The sequence below is a fragment of the Drosophila pseudoobscura genome, chromosome X, assembly GCF_009870125.1.
Source record: "Drosophila pseudoobscura strain MV-25-SWS-2005 chromosome X, UCI_Dpse_MV25, whole genome shotgun sequence".
Classification (NCBI taxonomy): domain Eukaryota; kingdom Metazoa; phylum Arthropoda; class Insecta; order Diptera; family Drosophilidae; genus Drosophila; species Drosophila pseudoobscura.
The window spans coordinates 8997079-9015613 of NC_046683.1; the positions used below are offsets into that span (position 1 = coordinate 8997079).

The 18535-nt window shown below is 42.1% G+C and overlaps 2 protein-coding genes across 2 annotated transcripts; one reads left to right on the forward strand and one right to left on the reverse strand.

Annotated features, from left to right (window-relative positions):
• Nucleotides 1-6300: 6300 nt before the first annotated feature.
• Nucleotides 6301-8135, reverse strand: LOC6901649 (uncharacterized). The gene is made up of 3 exons (XM_002134282.3): nt 7310-8135; nt 6725-7253; nt 6301-6614 (listed from the first exon to the last, which is right to left on the reverse strand). The coding sequence occupies exons 1-2, from the start codon at nt 7983-7985 to the stop codon at nt 6808-6810; spliced, it is 1122 nt and encodes a 373-aa protein (XP_002134318.3). The 5' UTR covers nt 7986-8135; the 3' UTR covers nt 6301-6614; nt 6725-6807.
• A 1310-nt stretch (nt 8136-9445) lies between these two features.
• Tak1 (TGF-beta activated kinase 1) lies at nt 9446-17945 on the forward strand. The gene is made up of 9 exons (XM_001355001.4): nt 9446-9959; nt 10031-10330; nt 10404-10583; nt 10652-10787; nt 10866-11047; nt 11127-11555; nt 11634-11682; nt 16759-17201; nt 17261-17945. The coding sequence occupies exons 1-9, from the start codon at nt 9891-9893 to the stop codon at nt 17516-17518; spliced, it is 2046 nt and encodes a 681-aa protein (XP_001355037.2). The 5' UTR covers nt 9446-9890; the 3' UTR covers nt 17519-17945.
• The last annotated feature ends 590 nt before the right edge of the window (nt 17946-18535 follow it).

An 18535-nucleotide genomic window follows, 5' to 3' on the forward strand; every position in this document is an offset into this window, starting at 1 on the left:
CTGGTCGGTTCTTTTGGCGGTAAGGAAGGTTTAACCTTGGAGAGCTCAAAGTATTGGAAAATATGGGAAGCCAATGGAATTCTGTACTGTCAGTCGTCTGCATTGTCAGTCGATAAATGTTTAAATTACTCGGACTATTCGGACTTAAATAAACCAAAATTCCCACACCCATAACAGTGGGCCGCCTGGTGGTGCCAAGGAAGTACAGAATGATCTTCCCCTGGAACAACGATTGGTCATATGCCCACTGAACCACTTCTGGACGCTGATTGTTTATTTTTACTTAACATTTTGTTATATATTTTTTATCATCTTCCTAAAGCCGGCGGTCTATTCAATGGAAATCTGAAAGCTACACAGGCTCTATTTCATGCAGTAAGAAGGAAGGAAGGAAATCCTCTTTCAGGGTAAAAAAATATTTCTATCTATTGCTGGTAAATGGCTTCATCTGTTATATATTTTCAGCCCTCGAAGAGATTTTCAAGTGCCCCGATGCGCCCCCTTCCATATACAGGGAGGCCATGTATCCCATATCCAATCATAAACAGAAAATATAAATGACAAAAATTGCAATGTCAGAAAATTCGCAAAGTTTTTTTTCTAGCAGAGTCTATAAAGCGGGGCAGGTCCATAAAAAAAATCGCACTGACATCTATCGGATCGGTTCCAAAACAAATCATAAAACGCGGTTTACAGCTCCCATGTGTGTAATCGGCGACGTTTAACGTGGGTCTGGCGACGGGCTATGAGGGTTGCACTCTCGCCCAAGGCAGCACCCGGATGAGGCGGGGGGGTAACGACTGAGACAAGACCTGCACACAAACACATGAGTATATCCATACATATATACACACATAAACACATACATATACGTATAAGTAGAACTCTTGCGGGTCCATCGTCCTGGGAATATCCAAAAATTTGTAGACAACCAATTTTAAAGAAAACAAAAAAAAAAAATGTAAAACAAATTGAAATCTTGCTTTGATTCCTCTCCCAAGGCAATCACAATTTTGATATGAGAATAATGGATGGAAGAGATGGGCTTAGAAGAGAAAGGAACAAGAGGTGGATCGTATATTATGGAGAAGTTCAGTGTTGATCCATTATCCACCGATCTGCTGCCTACTCTATCGCTCCTCTGAGAGTGAGATTCCATTTTCTGGATCCCAACGTTTGCTCTGCCTCAAGAAACCGTATACAGAAATTTCGCCAGACTCTATTCTGTCCGCAGTTCTTAAAGCACCTCTTCGTGAACTGCCGCCCCACTGTAACCCCACTGTAACCCCACTGTACATCCAAGTGTCCAAGCGAGCCATAAAAAACTGAATGGCAAAAAAGTGCCGAGCTGTTGGTGCGTGCTAAGCATAGTTAAAATCGAAATCGAAATCCATATTTGTTTTAATGGTCGCCGACAACAGGAAGACCTATCCAGTGGCTGGCCTGGAGTGTGGGTCGAAGGATGACAATAACCATAAGGCCAGGGTATAATAATAAGTGGAGTAAGTGAGTGGTTGAGTGGGTGACAGTGAGCCTGGGGAGGGCGACAGATAGCCTCAATAATGACCAGAAGCGTTCAAGAAATGCTAGCCATACGTGCTCGATATTCAATAACCACACGGCAAGGGCAGCATGGCAGGGGATAGCCAGGGGGTTGGGGGTTCGGGGTTGGAGGGGGGGCAGGACATAAAAAATTGAATTGAACATTTCCGGGACGAAAAGTTGGAGCGCTTATGGCAACCATGTGGGCAACCGGACAACGGCCCATGACTGACCCATTCAATTAAGCATGAAAAAAAAAGCAGTCGAAGATGCAGAAGGGCGTGTGGGGGGCAGTGGACGTGCCATGGATAGTCCATAAAAAAGGACATCACTTAAGGAGGTTCGGAACTTCGGTATTCCGAGAGGGGGGGGAGGTCTGTTCTCTGGGCTCTGGACTCTCCGGCCGCAACAAAACACGCATCACTTGTCACACATACTTAGCAGACGGCCAGGGGCCAGGGGCCATGGCTGGGGGGCGTCCTAGAGCCCAGCCAATGGCATGGACCCCTCATTGTCATGTCCTTGGTGTTGTTATTGAGGTGTAATACAATTTTTTGCCATGATACCCCATAACAATGGCCAAGCGCGCGATACGGAGAGACAGAGAATCGGAATCGGAAAAGGATAACGAGGACCCCAACCCCAATCCAAATCCAGCAGGGTCACATATGGTGGCATAAGTTGTTCAAAGTGTGTGTGTGTGTGATAGGGAGGGGGGAAGGGACACAACGCATAAACTTGCAATTGAGCCAATTTGTAAAAGTGCGGCAAGCCCATTAACAAGAGTCACGACAGAGAGTCAGTCTGGCATCATTGGATGGTACGGAACGGAACGGAACGGAACGGAAGCTGTCCAGGCTAAAATCGAACGGAAGCCAGAACACCTGCTCCATACCCACTCCCACTCCCACTCCCACCCCCTAGCCCTTACCCAAAAACCCATACACAGACCTATACCCCAGCCCTATCCTATCCCATGATTTGAAAAGCTTTTGGCTTGGGGGTTGGCAGAATCCTACTTTGCATTACAAGCGCCCACATTAAAATTAAAATAAAGTTTTCCACTCTTCTACTGGGGGATAATATCCCTTTCAGTCCTTTCCTCTGGTTCGTTTTTTCGTGTTTTTTTTTTTTTTTTGAGAACTACTCGTACAAATAAATCTAAAACTCGCACATTTCTGATGGATATGGACCACGTCCAGGACTTACAGAGCGACAGAGAGAGAGAGAGAGAGTGAGAAAGAGGATGGGGGAGGCGGGGTCAGTGTTGCATGGTTGAGATATGCCAGGATACGGGTCCGGCCGCAGTTGGCAATTCGCAGTTTTATTCGTATTTTTGCATTTACATCAGCCCACATGCATTATGCATACATATATACTTACACACACATACACACACACCCACGCATATAGAGGAATCACATGCATGTATTCGTCTGAAGTTGTGCGTGTGTGGGCGCTGTATGAGGTCCTTTTTGGGTCCTCTGTATACACTCCCCCACGGTGAAGTTGTGAGATGATTTTAAGAAGTACCTTTTGGAGGAGTTTTAGATATTTTTAAGGCAACTTTTAAGCTTTCAAAAACATTTTAAAGCTTCAAATTTCTTTCGCAAATATATATATAAAAAAGAGGTGAATATTAGAATTATATTATTATTATTACTAAGGGTTGCTTCTTAAATAATTCCATTCATTACCAATTCCGAACAGAATATTCCTGAGTATTGCAGTCGAAAGATCTACGTATCTACCCTTAAGAGTATACCGTAAGAGTATTCCATCAGATCTATGGGAAACCTAGAGCTTTACTTTACATTTTCTTGTTGAATTTTCCGTTCAGATGCTTTGCTGTCTTTGTCCCTATTTTGTTTCTTCTTCGTTTTTGCTGTTGTTGGATTCACTTTGGACTTTGAAACAAAGCACAGGACACAACAAGAGGAAAGCGTAGGATGGGCGGAAAAAAATAAAGTATGTATGCAAAATGAGTGAAACAAAAATGCTTCGGGCACAAAGGATGCAAGGGATAAAATAATATCCTTAAGCTACAAATGCAACATGAATTTTTCTTCGCTCGACCATTTCCACGCCCCGTCCCCATACAGTCTTTCCCATTCCCATAACAGCACTACGCTACTCGGCTATTCTGTTGCTCTTTCTTCGAATAAGACAAAAACATGCATATATCACATGCATCTAAGGGATCTATGGGATACGACTATGGGATCTCCTAATAAGGACACTTGGACACTCTATAAAATGTCGGTTTTCAGTAGGTTTGAACTGATCATTTTGTTTATGCTGGAATTTTGTTCAATATTTACCCATCAATACCCATTTTTTATTGTAATGCACAGCCCAGGACAAGACTCGACAGAAAACACCTGGACGAGATTCACTGAGGTGCTGGGATTCGTGAGACAAGACCCATTTAAATCTTAAAATAATTACACATAATAATTACTATGGAGGTAAGGCCTTCCTTATAACAAAAATAACTTAAAACTAACAATCTAAAATCCAAAAGACCACGGAAAATTCCTTGTCTAGTCGCTGTAGAGGATGCACAATGGCAGCCCCATACCATAATTGATCGTACTCCGTTCTTAATAGTCTTAACAGTTTCACACTTGTATTTATAGGTCTTCACACATATTATTACTATTTATTTCTATATTATATTATTATACATTATCTTTCCTTTGTTCGTCAGCTAATTCCAAACAATTCCCTCTGTGACTTGGCATATACAATATGTACATATCTTTCACATGAATTCAATATACCCGTAAACTCTACGATTAAAGGGTATAGAAAGGATACTCGAACTTTACAAATGCATGCACATTAGAGAGATTTGCCTGTGCCTGTATGTGAGAGCTTTGCTTTACTCTACTTTACACACACACACACACACAAACACACATATAAAGCCAACGACTTTGGCGTCCTTTGGTCCTTTTTGCCTTTGCCTTTTGCTTCGACACTTATTTTAATTTATTTCATTTTCATTTATGTCCTCCCATCCTCCTGTGCATGTGCATGTCCTTCTCCATCTCTGGCTGTCTGTGTGTAATTAAATAAAAACAACCTTAAAGCAGGCTCCACACACACGTCCTGCTCCCGGATGGGTGTAAATTCTTTCATCGGTCTTTTATTTTAATTGCCCTCCAGAAAATAGGAAAGATTATTCCAAGCAGCAAAACAATCTGTAAATTACAAGAACAAGAAAGTATCAAAATATATTGACAGGCTAAGTGTTAACACATCTCACGATCCAGAACTCAGTTCATTCACAGTATGTTCCTATATATTCCTGGACAATTATTAGAGAATTTAAATTAAACTAATTTCGAAAATATGGGCAATGATATAAGTTCTCGTTCAATGTCTTTCCAGACTCAAATAATAATAACCCTAGCTCGATACCTTTTAAATAATAAATAATATATACCTTAAATAACAATTTGTAACATAAAAGGACCACTTCTGATCCAGCAAAATATATAATTTAAATTTAAATACAATTCACATATATTATGTGTACTTCAACCACAAAAAAAATGCTTCGATTCGACGCTTAGGACACAACGACTTAATGCCAAAAAAATCATACTCCAAGCATACCCTTAATTATAAAATTAATCATTTTCAACATTAATTTACATTTATACATACAATATTTAAAGAAATTCGTATCGGATTTAAGAGAACGGTCCAAGCGATATTTCCCATATTAAATTCTGGTTATTTTTAGAAGATCTGTCAATCTATTAGATAAAAAAAATATATAGATTTAAGCATTTTCGCTTAATTCGATTATTTAAGCTCAAAATTTTAAACGAATTACATTTTTCACATTCATTGTATGGAACTTGTATAAATTTTCCAACAAAAACCTTGTGATATTTTTATATATGTATGCCTTAAAAAATTGCTTTATATATCAGTCTTTAAATATACGTGATTTTTGGAGTTTTTGGAGATCGCAAAGAAGGATATTTTGGATATTCATATTGATATGGGGATCAACTATCATATAGGGATTATATATATGTATATGTGTATGTATATAAGTGTAGTATACCATTTATAATAATCTAAAAACTATTATGTAATATTTTTGACTATGAGTCTTCATCATTAATAAATAGGTGCATGGATAAAAAGCGTATACATCTGCCATGTCTGTATAGCATTTTTAATCTCCTGTGTACAATATCATAGATCGACATAGATAGACGAAGAAATAGCTAATTACGTTCATATCGAATTATCACACTTTGAGGCTAATGAAATGATTTTTTAAATATTTAGTATCACGATTCTATTCTAAATCAGACATTAAAGTGATATTCATTTCCACATTTACAAGCATTGGCATTGCATTTGGTCTGTATGGGTATATACCCACCCAAACTGTTCTAGTTCTATTGGTCCTATATGTATACAGATGAAGGAATAATTCAAGTAATTTCATATGGCTAAATCGAGTATACTATAAAGATTTATCTAGAACTATCACATTTGTCGGCTAGGCAATGAGTAGTTTGTAAATATAACCATTAAACGTTATGCTAATGATAAATAATGGTAATAAACAAGCAAACTTTTATAATATTATGCACACATATAGCATATAAGTAGGTATATGTATGCATAGAGAAAACTCTTTCTTACGAGAAAGAAACATACTTAGATATTCCATCATTTAAAGGTCTAAATATAATTTAAAAGTAATAAATTATTTCGCAGAAGATATGCGTTGCATATTCGATTTAATGGATTGTTTGTACATTTATCAGGATGTTGTCGGATGTATGTCTACAAAAACATTTTCATTGAATCATTCTAATTTTTCAGAAATTACAATTCTTTTTTGTTCAATCGATTCTGTGTCTTGTCTTGTATGCGAAACTTTTATATAATTTTGAACTGATACCATGAGTGTATTGTTAAGTCTAGTTTTTTTAAAAATAGAATGGTGTATGTGTGATATGTGTGTTGTTCGAGCGGAAAAAATACCCATCTCCTGTGGCCGTGGTCCCCGTCAGCTGGCTTGAGTCGTGCTTCGTCTGTGGGAAAGAAACATTGTGTTAGATGAGCAAGTGATGTTTAAGATGGTGTACATATAGGTCGGGGACAGGCAGTGGATACAGTGCTCCTGTCCAGTTTATTTGTGTACCTTTGTATGTTCTGCTTCCATGGGATCAAAGACTTTCTTTCCAGCCGACAGATACAATCGGGCAGGCCGACAGATATGTATGGCTACTCTTTCAAATACTCTGAAAAGAGTATGGAATGTAGTGCTTCGAGACTTTCTCGAAACTCAGTACTAAGGTCCAGCAGTGGCCCTGGTGCGTTATCGTCATGGCGTGTCCCGGGCAACACACCCACATCCTGCCCTACCATGGACTGTGTCCCTCCAGTGGGAGCCAGGTCCCGCAATGGGGCTCCGTGTTCGTGTCCGTGTCCGAGTCCACGTTCGTGTCCGTGTCCGAGTCCGTGTCCGAGTCCGTGTCCGAGTCCACGTCCGTGTCCGAGTCCATGTTCGTGTCCGTGTCCGAGTCCACTTTCGAGTCCGCGTCCGTATGCGAGTCTGCCTCCGTGTCCGCGGCCACTCAGCAAATCTGTCGACTGACCGTGCACCAAGCTTTCCTGTGCTTGTGCTCCTGGGGGATCGTTCTCGGGGTCAACTAGCGGACGGAATGGCCCTGTAAAAGGAATGGTTTAAGATCCAAGATCCACAGTCCAAGATGATTCCACTTACCAGTTAGGCCGGCTAAATATAAGGCACTAAGCTGGCCATTCAGCCAACCTTGGGGCATGGGGCCCCGTGCCACGCAAGTCTGCTGCTGCATAGGCTCCTGTGGTGGAGTGCGCATGCGGGTCTGGTCCGGAAAGCGCCCATGCAGAACATTTAGGTCAAGGCTCTTCAGTGGTCGGCTCTGTGCGTATGATGATGCGCGTGGAGTTTCCTGGGCTGCTGCCTGTGGTGGCAGTGCGCGTGGTGTAGCCTGCCGCTGTGCACGTTCTGCCCCAACAGCGTAATGTTGTAGAGGCTTGTGTAGAGGCTCGCCGTTCTGCAGACTTGTTGGCTCTTGTTGAATGGGAAAAATCGTATTCTCCTGCATTTTTAGCGGTTCAATTGGCGGGCCAAGAAACTCAATGTCTCTGACATCTTCCGGTACATAAACGTGAGTGCCGTATAAGATTTCCGCTAAGTCACCGCCTGTTCCAATCGGCATTTTGTCTGTCTCCTCATCGGAGCCACGAGGCTCGTGTGCAGCAGCATCAGCTACGGCAGCAGCATCAGCTACGGCAGCAGCACCAGCTATGGCAGCAGCATCAGCTATGGCAGCAGCATCAGCTGTGGCCGCAGAAGACGGCGCTACACGGCCCTTGAGCACATCAGCCCAAGTAAGATTCGGTGTTTTATCTGACATGATTGCGTAGTTGGATGATCAGTTTACAACTTCCCGAGAAATAACGCGAAAAAAATGTATGTTTTCAATCAGAAATGAAAGTTTTTTACTTTGTCTGAAACGATGCGACTTGTCGGTCACGAAAAAATGTAAGAAGTTGTCGATAGTTTTGAGAGATCTGACATTTTGTCCCGTATTTCAAGATGGCGATGGGTCATAAATCACTTTTGCCAGTGTTGGTTAGTTGTGTTACAATTTGTTTCGTGTACTGCAAATTTTTGTTTGAAAATTGTTGATAGAATGTCGCGGGAGTTTACCGCGAGCTTTAGCTATATAGTGCCATCGTCAACTACAATGATGGATCGCAAGCCGTTGTCGCCAGCAGCCGCATACGCCAAGTGGGCCGGTCGCGAGACGACGCGAAAGAGACCGACAGAATCCAAACCATTGCATATGGATGTGGCAAAGGTGAGAGAGCCGAAGCTGGAACTGAAGCTGGGGCTGGAGCGTGAACGGCAATGGGAAGGCAGCTCCCCAACGCCAAGTAAAACCTTTCTACCCAAGTCGCAACTGTGGTCGGATGTGATGCCGGAAATGCCACAGCGACCTGTGAGAATAGAGGGCGATGAACCGCCGCAGGTGCGGGCCCCACCACCATCGCCTCGTCTACGTAGCCTGGACTTCAATCAGAAGATCTTCTCCCGCCTCTTTGACGAGGCTGTGGCCACCACCAAGCGCCGTCAGCAGGATGCCAATTCCACATTTTTCGCCGTATAAGAGCGGCGCTGACACACCCGCCCGCTATGCAGCAGCCGCCTCCAGACAATGCGAATTTGCATTGTTCCAGCTATTCATATTCAAGTACAAAATCAAGTACAAAATTGAATGTAGCTTTTTTTTAAATTAAAATTCGAAATCGACTCGAATCGCGCCGATTGCTTACACACTGCTACCATGTAGCGGTTAAAAGTATCCGCAACAGAGTGCGCTACATGGCAATAAAAATGTTTTCACTTACTTTGCATTCTTTTTTATTTTTTTGTTTCAGACACAGATCCATAAAAGGTATTACTTAAAGTTAGCAAATCTTGTAGGAAATTGATTCATAAATCTGATAAAATAATATGTTCAGTGCTGAGGGTCTTAGCTGGCTATTAATATCAAACCGAATACCGAATCGAGGAATATGATTTTTAATCATGGCAGGAACGATTAACCCATTGTCGACCAGTGTGTTTTAAAACACTGTCCACGAATTTCTTGAATCCTGAAGAAATTTAACACAATTCAGGTAAAAGATATCGTGGTCATTTAATTTGAAAGTAAGGAAAAGTGATGGATATAAATGACGAATTGACACAGTATTGCCTGCCGTTGTTGTTCATCTATTGAAATTGAGGGGGGTCAAGTGGGCTAAGCTTGTTTTTCATCGGTATATTCACGGTATATTTTGAAAATAATACAGTACATTTCGGTATATTTCTGGTATTTTATGTTTATTGGTTTGGCCAACACAATAAACAGTCACACTGCGAAGCCAAAAATCGAAAAATGAGAATTAAATTTTATTAAAAAAAACGCTAAAACGCTGCCCAAATAGAAACAAACAAAGCAAGTGCACCCACTACCCAATGCTGATGCGCTCCATGTGACAGGTGAGGCCAGCCAGCTGTTGTGTGTAGTCCGCAGGCCAGGCACACGTTCCCCCAGACCCCGTTTCGGATGTGGAGGATGTGCGCATCTCTGCTGGTCGATATAAAAATTGTGCCTGCTCCGCCTGTTCACCCATCGATGTCTGCAGCCCCCAAGGGCTGATTAAAAATAAATAGTCACACACTTAACACCAGCCAGCCAGCAATCCAATAATTGGGCGGAGCACAAGCACCTGGGGCGCCAAGAAGAATATCCAGCAGCGGCAGCCTGGACATGGCCACCGCACCGTTGGATGCACTGCAGGCATTCTATGTGGACTTTAGCGAGCTAACGCTGCGAGAGGTAAGCATACACATCGACAACCATTTCATGCACCTGTACCGATCTAATCAATTTTTGTATGGCCTTCACAGAAAGTTGGACACGGCTCCTATGGGGTGGTCTGTAAGGCTGTCTGGCGCGACAAACTGGTGGCCGTCAAGGAGTTCTTTGCCAGTGCAGAGCAGAAGGACATTGAGAAGGAGGTGAAACAATTGTCGCGCGTCAAGCATGTGAATATCATTGCGCTACATGGCATCTCATCGTACCAGCAGGCCACCTATTTGATTATGGAATATGCCGAAGGCGGCTCCCTGCACAATTTTCTGCATGGCAAGGTCAAGCCGGCCTATTCGCTGGCCCATGCCATGAGCTGGGCCCGTCAATGTGCCGAGGTAAGATCAACATAGATCCGATCGATTCTAAGTCTTGCATTCGCTTCATTCCCTTTGCCTTTTGCTGGTCTAGGGCTTGGCCTATCTGCACGCGATGACGCCAAAGCCATTGATACATCGCGATGTCAAGCCACTGAACTTGCTGCTGACCAACAAGGGACGCAATCTGAAGATATGTGATTTTGGGACTGTGGCCGACAAGTCCACCATGATGACCAATAACCGTGGCAGTGCTGCCTGGATGGCCCCCGAGGTAGGCCGCAACAAAACCTGAAATTAGATCGATCTCTAATCAATCGTTTGTGTCTTTCATTCCAAAAGGTATTCGAGGGCTCAAAGTATACGGAGAAATGCGATATATTCAGCTGGGCGATTGTACTCTGGGAAGTGCTGTCGCGAAAGCAGCCCTTCAAAGGCATTGACAATGCCTACACCATACAATGGAAGATATACAAGGGTAGGGGAATGCATGGCCTCCTCATGGACTTCAAAAATACTAAATCCTTGCAAATGTTCAATTAATTTCGATTCACAGGCGAACGTCCGCCGTTGTTGACGACCTGCCCCAAGCATATTGAAAATCTAATGACAGCCTGCTGGAAAACAGCACCCGAGGACCGCCCATCCATGCAGTATATTGTGGGCGTCATGAATGAGATTGTCAAAGACTATACGGGCGCTGACAAGGCCCTAGAATATACATTTGTGAATCAACAGGTGAGTGGGTAGGGTCCACGCTTGAATCCCTTATTTCTAGTGCCCGATTCGTTGCTTATTCATTTATTCGTGACTGCAGATTGTCACCAAAGAGAGCGATGGCACTGTGGCCGCTCAATATGATAGTAGTCTCAGTTCAACAACGGATCTGAGTCTCTCGTCCACACAGTTAACACCGACAACGGCGGCAAATGCCAATGCCAATGCAAATGCAAATGCAACAACGACTAGCTCAACGACAGCCGAAAATACTACCTCATCAACATCATCATCATCGGCAGATATAACGCCGACAAATTCGGGACAACTTGACAATAATCCTCTATTCCATATGAGCAGCAACCGATGGGACGCCATACCCGAGGAGGATAGCAACGAGAGTCAGACGAACGATAGCTTCAATTTAACCTCATCTGTGGAGGCCACACAAAGGCTCGAGACCATCCGCAATGGCATGATCCAAATGGCCTGCACGCCCATGGAACAGTTGACCCTCGATGTGGAGGCGGTGCGTGCTATTTGATTGAAATACTTACCCCCCCTACCAACTTCTTGATCTCTCTCTCTCTCTCTCTCTTCTCTTTAGAATGGCTTTGGTCTGAGTCGCAGCGAGAGCAGCAGCAGCAGCACGCATGGTGAGTTCTCAAACCCAACTAGCGGCATTTATTGTTGGTCGAGGAGACGTCGCTGAATCACACGCCATTCCATTGGAATCGCAAACGATTTTGTGGCCTGAAGACGGGGAAAACTCTGCTCATGTCCGTTTTGGGGGTAAAGGTTACCTATAAATAGTCAGAAGAAAGTGTTTTAAAGCCCATCTACTTGTCTATTCTATTTCTAACTTTATACCCACAACATGTGTCCTTATTATATAGCGTTCATCGGATCATATCCATAACGATTTCCTCCAAGGGGACACAGGAAATGCTCTGATTTCTGTTCACTAGAACTCGCCAGAAAGTGTGCCTAAACTTCGAGCTGCCACTCAATAAATCAGCTATAATTGTAAGTTGACTTTTGTTGTTGCAAATTGCTTGGCGCATTGTCAGCTCTGCTCTGGTGGGGTGGCACGGACAGCTGTGTAGGTGACGCATTTTGTTTTACTCGCATGTAAACAATGCAAAGCTCTCCTTCTCTTTCCGATTTGCCATCTCTTTTCCGTACAGACTCAATGAATGTTTTTGGTTAATTAGCCGCTGCGGTGTCTCCGCCGAATGCATTGAAAGTCTTTTTGAACATTATTCAATTGTCAATGTCTGTACTCTATGCAGAGATGTGGCTGTATCAGTGGGCTCTGAGCTGCATAAATTATAAATATTTAGTGCACTCATTCGCAACGATTCACTCATACACCAGCGACCTCTAAATGCTCTAGGGTATGCTACAAACGACAATGATTGAAGTTTGATAGCCTCTAAAAGGAGATACAAATTGCATTCTTTTGATATTTTGTAGTTTTTGAGGAGTTGGGAGTTACTCTATTCCATCTGTTGGGACACATAGTAAAAGGCGATTGCCATTTCCGAGTTTCCAGATAGTACATTAAAGGAGGTACAGTCATTCTTCAAGAAATATATACATGTTTCGCCATTTAATTCTTAAAGAAAAAAGTATTCCCCCAACTGAACAACAAAAAAACCCTTATCGATCATCATGCACACGACATTTATGTGGGTTTCGTACTCAATATGGGCAATCTCTTCTCTTTAATGGTTCGATGAGTCCATTTGGGAGCCCAGCTCGCCCTCTACATCCATGGGTTTTATGGTTTTCTTCATTTAGAGTAGGGCTATCGATATCCCTACCAGAACAGCCTAAAACTGTACAACAAATCGCATATCGAAACCGGTATACCCGGCTGTGAGGATGTTACGGCTAAACAGAGGCACACCAAATAGTTGCACTGAAATTTTGCTGCACAATTAAATAATTTGTAATTTGTTAGCTGGCCTGGCAATTTCGGGACAGATTTATAGCCAAAGGCATGCTCCGTCGCTGAACAGAACCAAGCAGCACCAGGGGGTGGGGGATGGGGAGGGGTAGGGGGAAGCCATACAGCTCGTACGAAACGCACACATGACGATGCCCCAACAGCCCCGCCGCCGACATGACTCACTCGGCAATAATCTCACTTTTATTTTGATTTCGTCTAAATGGCGCACACTCGTATATATGTGTATAGATCACACACACAGATCTCTATATACATATATATATATATATATATAGATCTACACAGATATATAAGAGACGAGAGGCAGCAGAGCCAAATCGTTTGGCTCTTCTTTGAAACAGCCAGACCGCGTTCCCAGAGGCACAATCTCCCCCCACTTGAGACGTACTATACTATATAATATAGCATAGATATGTATAGCGTACACTTTGCAATGTGTAAATAGTAAATGCATCAACAGCCAGTGGCCAGAGGATACGTTTGAGATACTTTTTTTGCCAGCGGGCCCCCTAGCCGGCCGTATCGTAGAGTTCACTTCACTCACTGGCGGGCTGGGCTGGCTGGGCTGGCTGCTACTGCGTCAGTGCTACGAGATCTAGCAAAATGATTCCCATTATATGATCCCATACCATGCCAGCCCTCTCTCCTCTCTCGGTCTCTCTCTCTCTCTCTCCTTCCCACCCTCTTGTGGGGCGATCTGTGTTCGAGATTTCCCAATTGCAGATGCCAACTGCATTAATCATCGAATTTGATCAATGTTCGGGGCCTGGCATCGGAATGAATTTGAATGAATCTTCATCAGGTTTTGGTTCGTCATGGAAATGGGCTGCCGGTCTCTACAGTGTGTTGCATGTAGTGGGAGGAACCAATACCCCTCCCCTCCCAGAGATTTAACATCGTAAAAGTGAACCTTTTTTGGGAGGCAAAAAGTCTATAACTCTCTCTATCTCTCTCTCTCTTGAATATTGAACAATATATAACCAATTTATGAACCTTTTTTGGATTTATCTATGTCTATTTACTATTCTATTAATTTTTTAATCTAATTTCAATTCTCAAATAATTTATAACCTTTTTTTTAATAGCTCTATAAAAATTTGTACATTTTCTTTGGTTATTATTTTGATATTATTCCTTAATAACAATAATTCAATTTTATTAATTTAAAAAAAACATTATTTTAGATTTTTTTGTGTATTTTAAAATATACAAAAATCTTGTACACCTTTTTTAGATTTTTTAATAACTTTTTACATTTTTATATCCATTTTTTTTACATTTGTAAATCATTTATTTTTTACATTTTTATACCCTTTTTTACAATTTAAATTTTGTTTTAATAGTCAGTAATTTTAAATTTTAGAAGTGATTTTGTGTGCATTTTTCTTTTTTTGTTGATTTCTATTAGCTCTATAAATATTATTTTCGTCGTCTATTATGTTGATTTTTATGGGTAACAGTTTTTCAAAGAATTTATTGATAAAAAAAGTATTTAATCTTTAGTCAGTTTTGTTTTTGAAAAGACTTTAAATGGAAAAGGACTTCTGAATAAGCCAGTATTTAATTCGGGATATTTTATCCATATTTTTCATCCATTTTCATTAAATTTTTTATTCGAAAGAAGGCGGTGCACAAATTCCACGAAGGAGTACGTTTTAGGGCTCTGATAATTTCGGAATCCCTTTCTTTGTATGAGGACTGAATGGGAGAGAAGGGCTGTGTGGACTGTCTGGATGTGGGAATCATATAAATCATATCAAAATTCATATTGAATAGATCTCAAATCCCCCGATGAGTGATGCCATTTAGCGCGGCAATCTTTGGGCGGACAAAGCACATCCACTTAAGCCACCCCCCAGCCGCCAATCATCGAGCGATTTGCCACCCCATGGCAGGGTGGTGGGGGGCATGCGGAATGATGCCACAATATACTCATTCTGGGCGCGTCATCAGCAGCAGCAACAGCAGCAGCAGCAATGATCCGTACGGTCTCCGCCTCTGCACCATCTCGGCACCATCTTGCCACGTCTGCCGAGGCAGTAGATCCCCGGCGAGAGTCGTCTGTTTGCTTGGATGCCTCCGTCTCGGTTTTGGTCTCGGTGTCGGTGTCGGCCTCTGTGTGCCTCGGTCTGCCTCAGTCTGCGTTCGAGCGCCGTGCGGTCTTGAGTGCTCTACGAGATGTTACGGAATTGTCGGGCGACGCACCGAAACGCGCGAAACATCGTCAATTGCCGCCGGACTCTGGCCGGAATCGAGTTTGCGAATACCACACGCCCCAAGCAGATTCATATCTGACCAAGAATCCCAAACCGAAACCCCACAAAAAGACCCAACAACAACAACAAAAAATCAAGTGAAATTTCCAACAGCTTTTACTATTTGTTTGTGGTTTGTTTTTCCCAAAAAGCGATTCTGTGGAAAATCAACAAGCACAGAGACCAGAGAAGACCAGACCGACCTCTCCCCCGAGTAACGGGCGGTGTGTGTGTGCGCGCGTGTGTGTCTGTTTCTGTGTCTGTGTGTGCGTGTGGGGGGGAAAACACGTCATCGGCAAAGAAAAACAGAAGCAACAGACATCGGAGAAAGACAGGGAGGGAGGGAAAGATCGATCGATCTTTCAGTTGGAAACAATGTGAAGGATTTCCTCCACATGACACATACAGCAGCAGCCCTCTAGTTTGAGTCTTCTCTCTGTATTATTTGTGAAAATGAAAATGATCTAGAACCAGGGGCCATTATATAGTCGAGCCCTTGAACCTTTTGGCAACTAAAGGGCGATTCCCATCGAACATTTTGCCACAGGAACCGGGAACCGGGAACCAGGAACCAAAATGTGCGACACGCGGGCTCTGATCAACACCAAACAGACCAACGATCTGCACAGTTGTTGGATCATATATAGTAGGTTATAGATTATAAGCTAAATAAACCCTTTTTTGAGGCAATTCCTTAGCGCGAGGTTACACCCAAACGATCCTTACTTTAAGGATCATTTGTAAAAGAATATTATTTCTTGGTTTCAAAATTGTTCTTATACAAATATAAACTGAACAAAAATTCTGGGAAACTTAAAGAAAATTATCTGTATCTTTTCTGTAAAATTTGTGTGAATCATTTTGGAATTGAAAATTATTTCAAGAAAATTCTGACAAATTTTTAATTGCCTTTAAATTGATAATAATTTTGAAATGAATACAATCTGTATACCATTATCTTTTTCTGCTTGACGTTGATTTAACAGACAATCCGTTGCCTTCTTTCAACAATATATTTCCTTTACATTCAATAAAATTTTATAATATTTTCTTCGATTTATTTAAACTTTAGTTAATTTTTACTGTTTTTGTTTTGTGAATGTTAAAATCCGTAATTTTTATCCATAATTTCACGGATTTTTAAACAAAAACTAATTTTAAAAAATTTTCTTATAATTTCTCTACAAATTGCCACAATAAAGAAGAATATTCCATTCCAAGAAGGAATAAAATACTCGTAAATTTCTATAAAATGCGCACAGATTTTATGCCTTACAAAATTATATTTCTATATTCTTTCGAAAATTGAGAACAGAATGCGTTCATATACATATTTCTGGTCGTCTACGGGGAACGTATATCTTTAGGATATTATTCCATAGTTATCGAATGAAAGAACGTTACATTGGAAGCGACCGAGGGGCGCTGCCGCATGACTTCCGATTTGCCTAATCGATTTCGATGCTTGCTTGAATTTATGTACGAAATTTGCATCTTTGCAGCCAAAAGCGATGGCCGCGAGCGACTCACGGTGACGGACACCAAGCCGGTGATCATGACCAGCAACGATCTGACGAACAACAACGATGCCCACGGCCATGGCCACACGAATGGATTGCTGAGCCATGCCCACCAGCAGCTGGAGGCCGCCGATCCAGAGCAGGAGGAGATCATCAATTCGCTGGACGTGGATGCGGATGAAAACGACGGCACCGAACAGTCGCTGGCCGAAATACTCGATCCCGAGCTGCAGCCAGAGCCCCCCATACCGAACAATGCCGAGTCGCAGTCCATCTACCGTGAACACCGTCACATGGCCAAGGAGTACCTGAGCGTCGACACGAACCTCTACTATGCGCAGGACTTTAAGGACAAGCTCATACTCCAGATGGATCTCGCCGAGCGCGACCAGAAGCAGGAACTGTTGCGCAAAATCAAAGATAAGGTACATCCATCATCACTTTATATATAGTCAATTCAATTATTGTGTGTTTTGTCCGTTAGGAGGGACTCCAGAGTCTGTACAACAATTTGCAGCAGCAGTGGGAGAAGCTACCCGCCTCGCGACAACTGCAGGCCAGCCACAATCCGCACTTGCATCCACATCCCCATCCACTGCAAGGCGCCCCTGGTCAGGTATGGGGCGGCAACGGTGGCCAGGAGGTGGGCGTGCCAGGGGGCATAGGAGGTGGACCCATAAGCGGCGTAGATACAGTCGAGAACGATGGCTGGGTGGTCATACCGCCACATCCGAACGCGTAGTCCCCGTAACCGCATTCAAATCGCATATGACTCTCTAAACAAAACTAAGTTAAAGCTGTAATATCTGTAATCCGTAATTTAATCTGTATCTCTAGCTATAGAACTCTCTCTGTCTGTGTGTGTTTGTTTTTTGTGAATCGTTTTAAGCGTTTTTTTGTTAGTCTTAAGTGAGCTTTTAGCCCGTGTGTTTTTTTCATTGTACGAACTACTACCTAACCGACAACTTTCCCCAAAAAGGCATTCTCTGAACACTTAAATATTTGTAGGCTTAAACTATTGTACTATATGCATTATATATACACACAGACAGACCAGACACAGACACACCAGACAGAGACACACCAGACACACACATCTGTCCAAGAACAGAGATGCCAAGGAGTAGACCAAAAACAATATAAAACCCATCAAAAACAAAAGACAAAAATAATCCTGCTTCTTGCTTTAAGAATATTCTAGAATTTTAGGTATTCTGGATTTCAAAGGTCTAATATTTATACATGCATTCTATTCTGTTAGCAATGCATCTAATAACTTCAACTATTGACCAGCAAAACAGGCCCCAAAACGGAACGTTTAAGTTTGAGTCACAGAAAGATAAAGGATAAGTTATTTTCAGAAGATACAGATATCTATTGTAGATTCTTAAGCGCTTATATTTTTTAATTTCATGGCTTAAGCATACCATTCCAGACTGAGGGGCTCTGTTCATTCCTTATTCCATTGAGCTTGGCTGAATTTTGTTGAAGTTATTAGCAATGAGAGCCTCATCACGCACACGGTATGTATTTTTTTTTCATATATTTTTGGCCATTGGCTGGCGGCTAAGAAAGAATACTTTAGAAAGGTTTCCTCTTGGCTTGAGATTTGATTCAATCTTTTCAAGGAAATGTTAATGAAGGATTTATTGAAATAGCAAACTTGGGTAGAAATTTCTTTCTTCATTCTATAAACTCTAGGAGTTCACTTTAAGAGCCTTTTGGGTATGCAACTTGAAGAATTGTAATGCAGAACACG

Coding starts and splice junctions, on each gene's coding strand:
- LOC6901649 (XM_002134282.3), bottom strand. CDS start 7,985: ATGTCAGATAAAACACCGAATCTTACTTGGGCTGATGTGCTCAAGGGC. Junction 7,254..7,309: donor ATATTTAGCCGGCCTAACTG/GTAAGTGGAATC, acceptor TTCCTTTTACAG/GGCCATTCCGTCCGCTAGTT.
- Tak1 (XM_001355001.4), top strand. CDS start 9,891: ATGGCCACCGCACCGTTGGATGCACTGCAGGCATTCTATGTGGACTTT. Junction 11,556..11,633: donor TGACCCTCGATGTGGAGGCG/GTGCGTGCTATT, acceptor TCTTCTCTTTAG/AATGGCTTTGGTCTGAGTCG. Junction 11,683..16,758: donor CAGCAGCAGCAGCACGCATG/GTGAGTTCTCAA, acceptor GCATCTTTGCAG/CCAAAAGCGATGGCCGCGAG.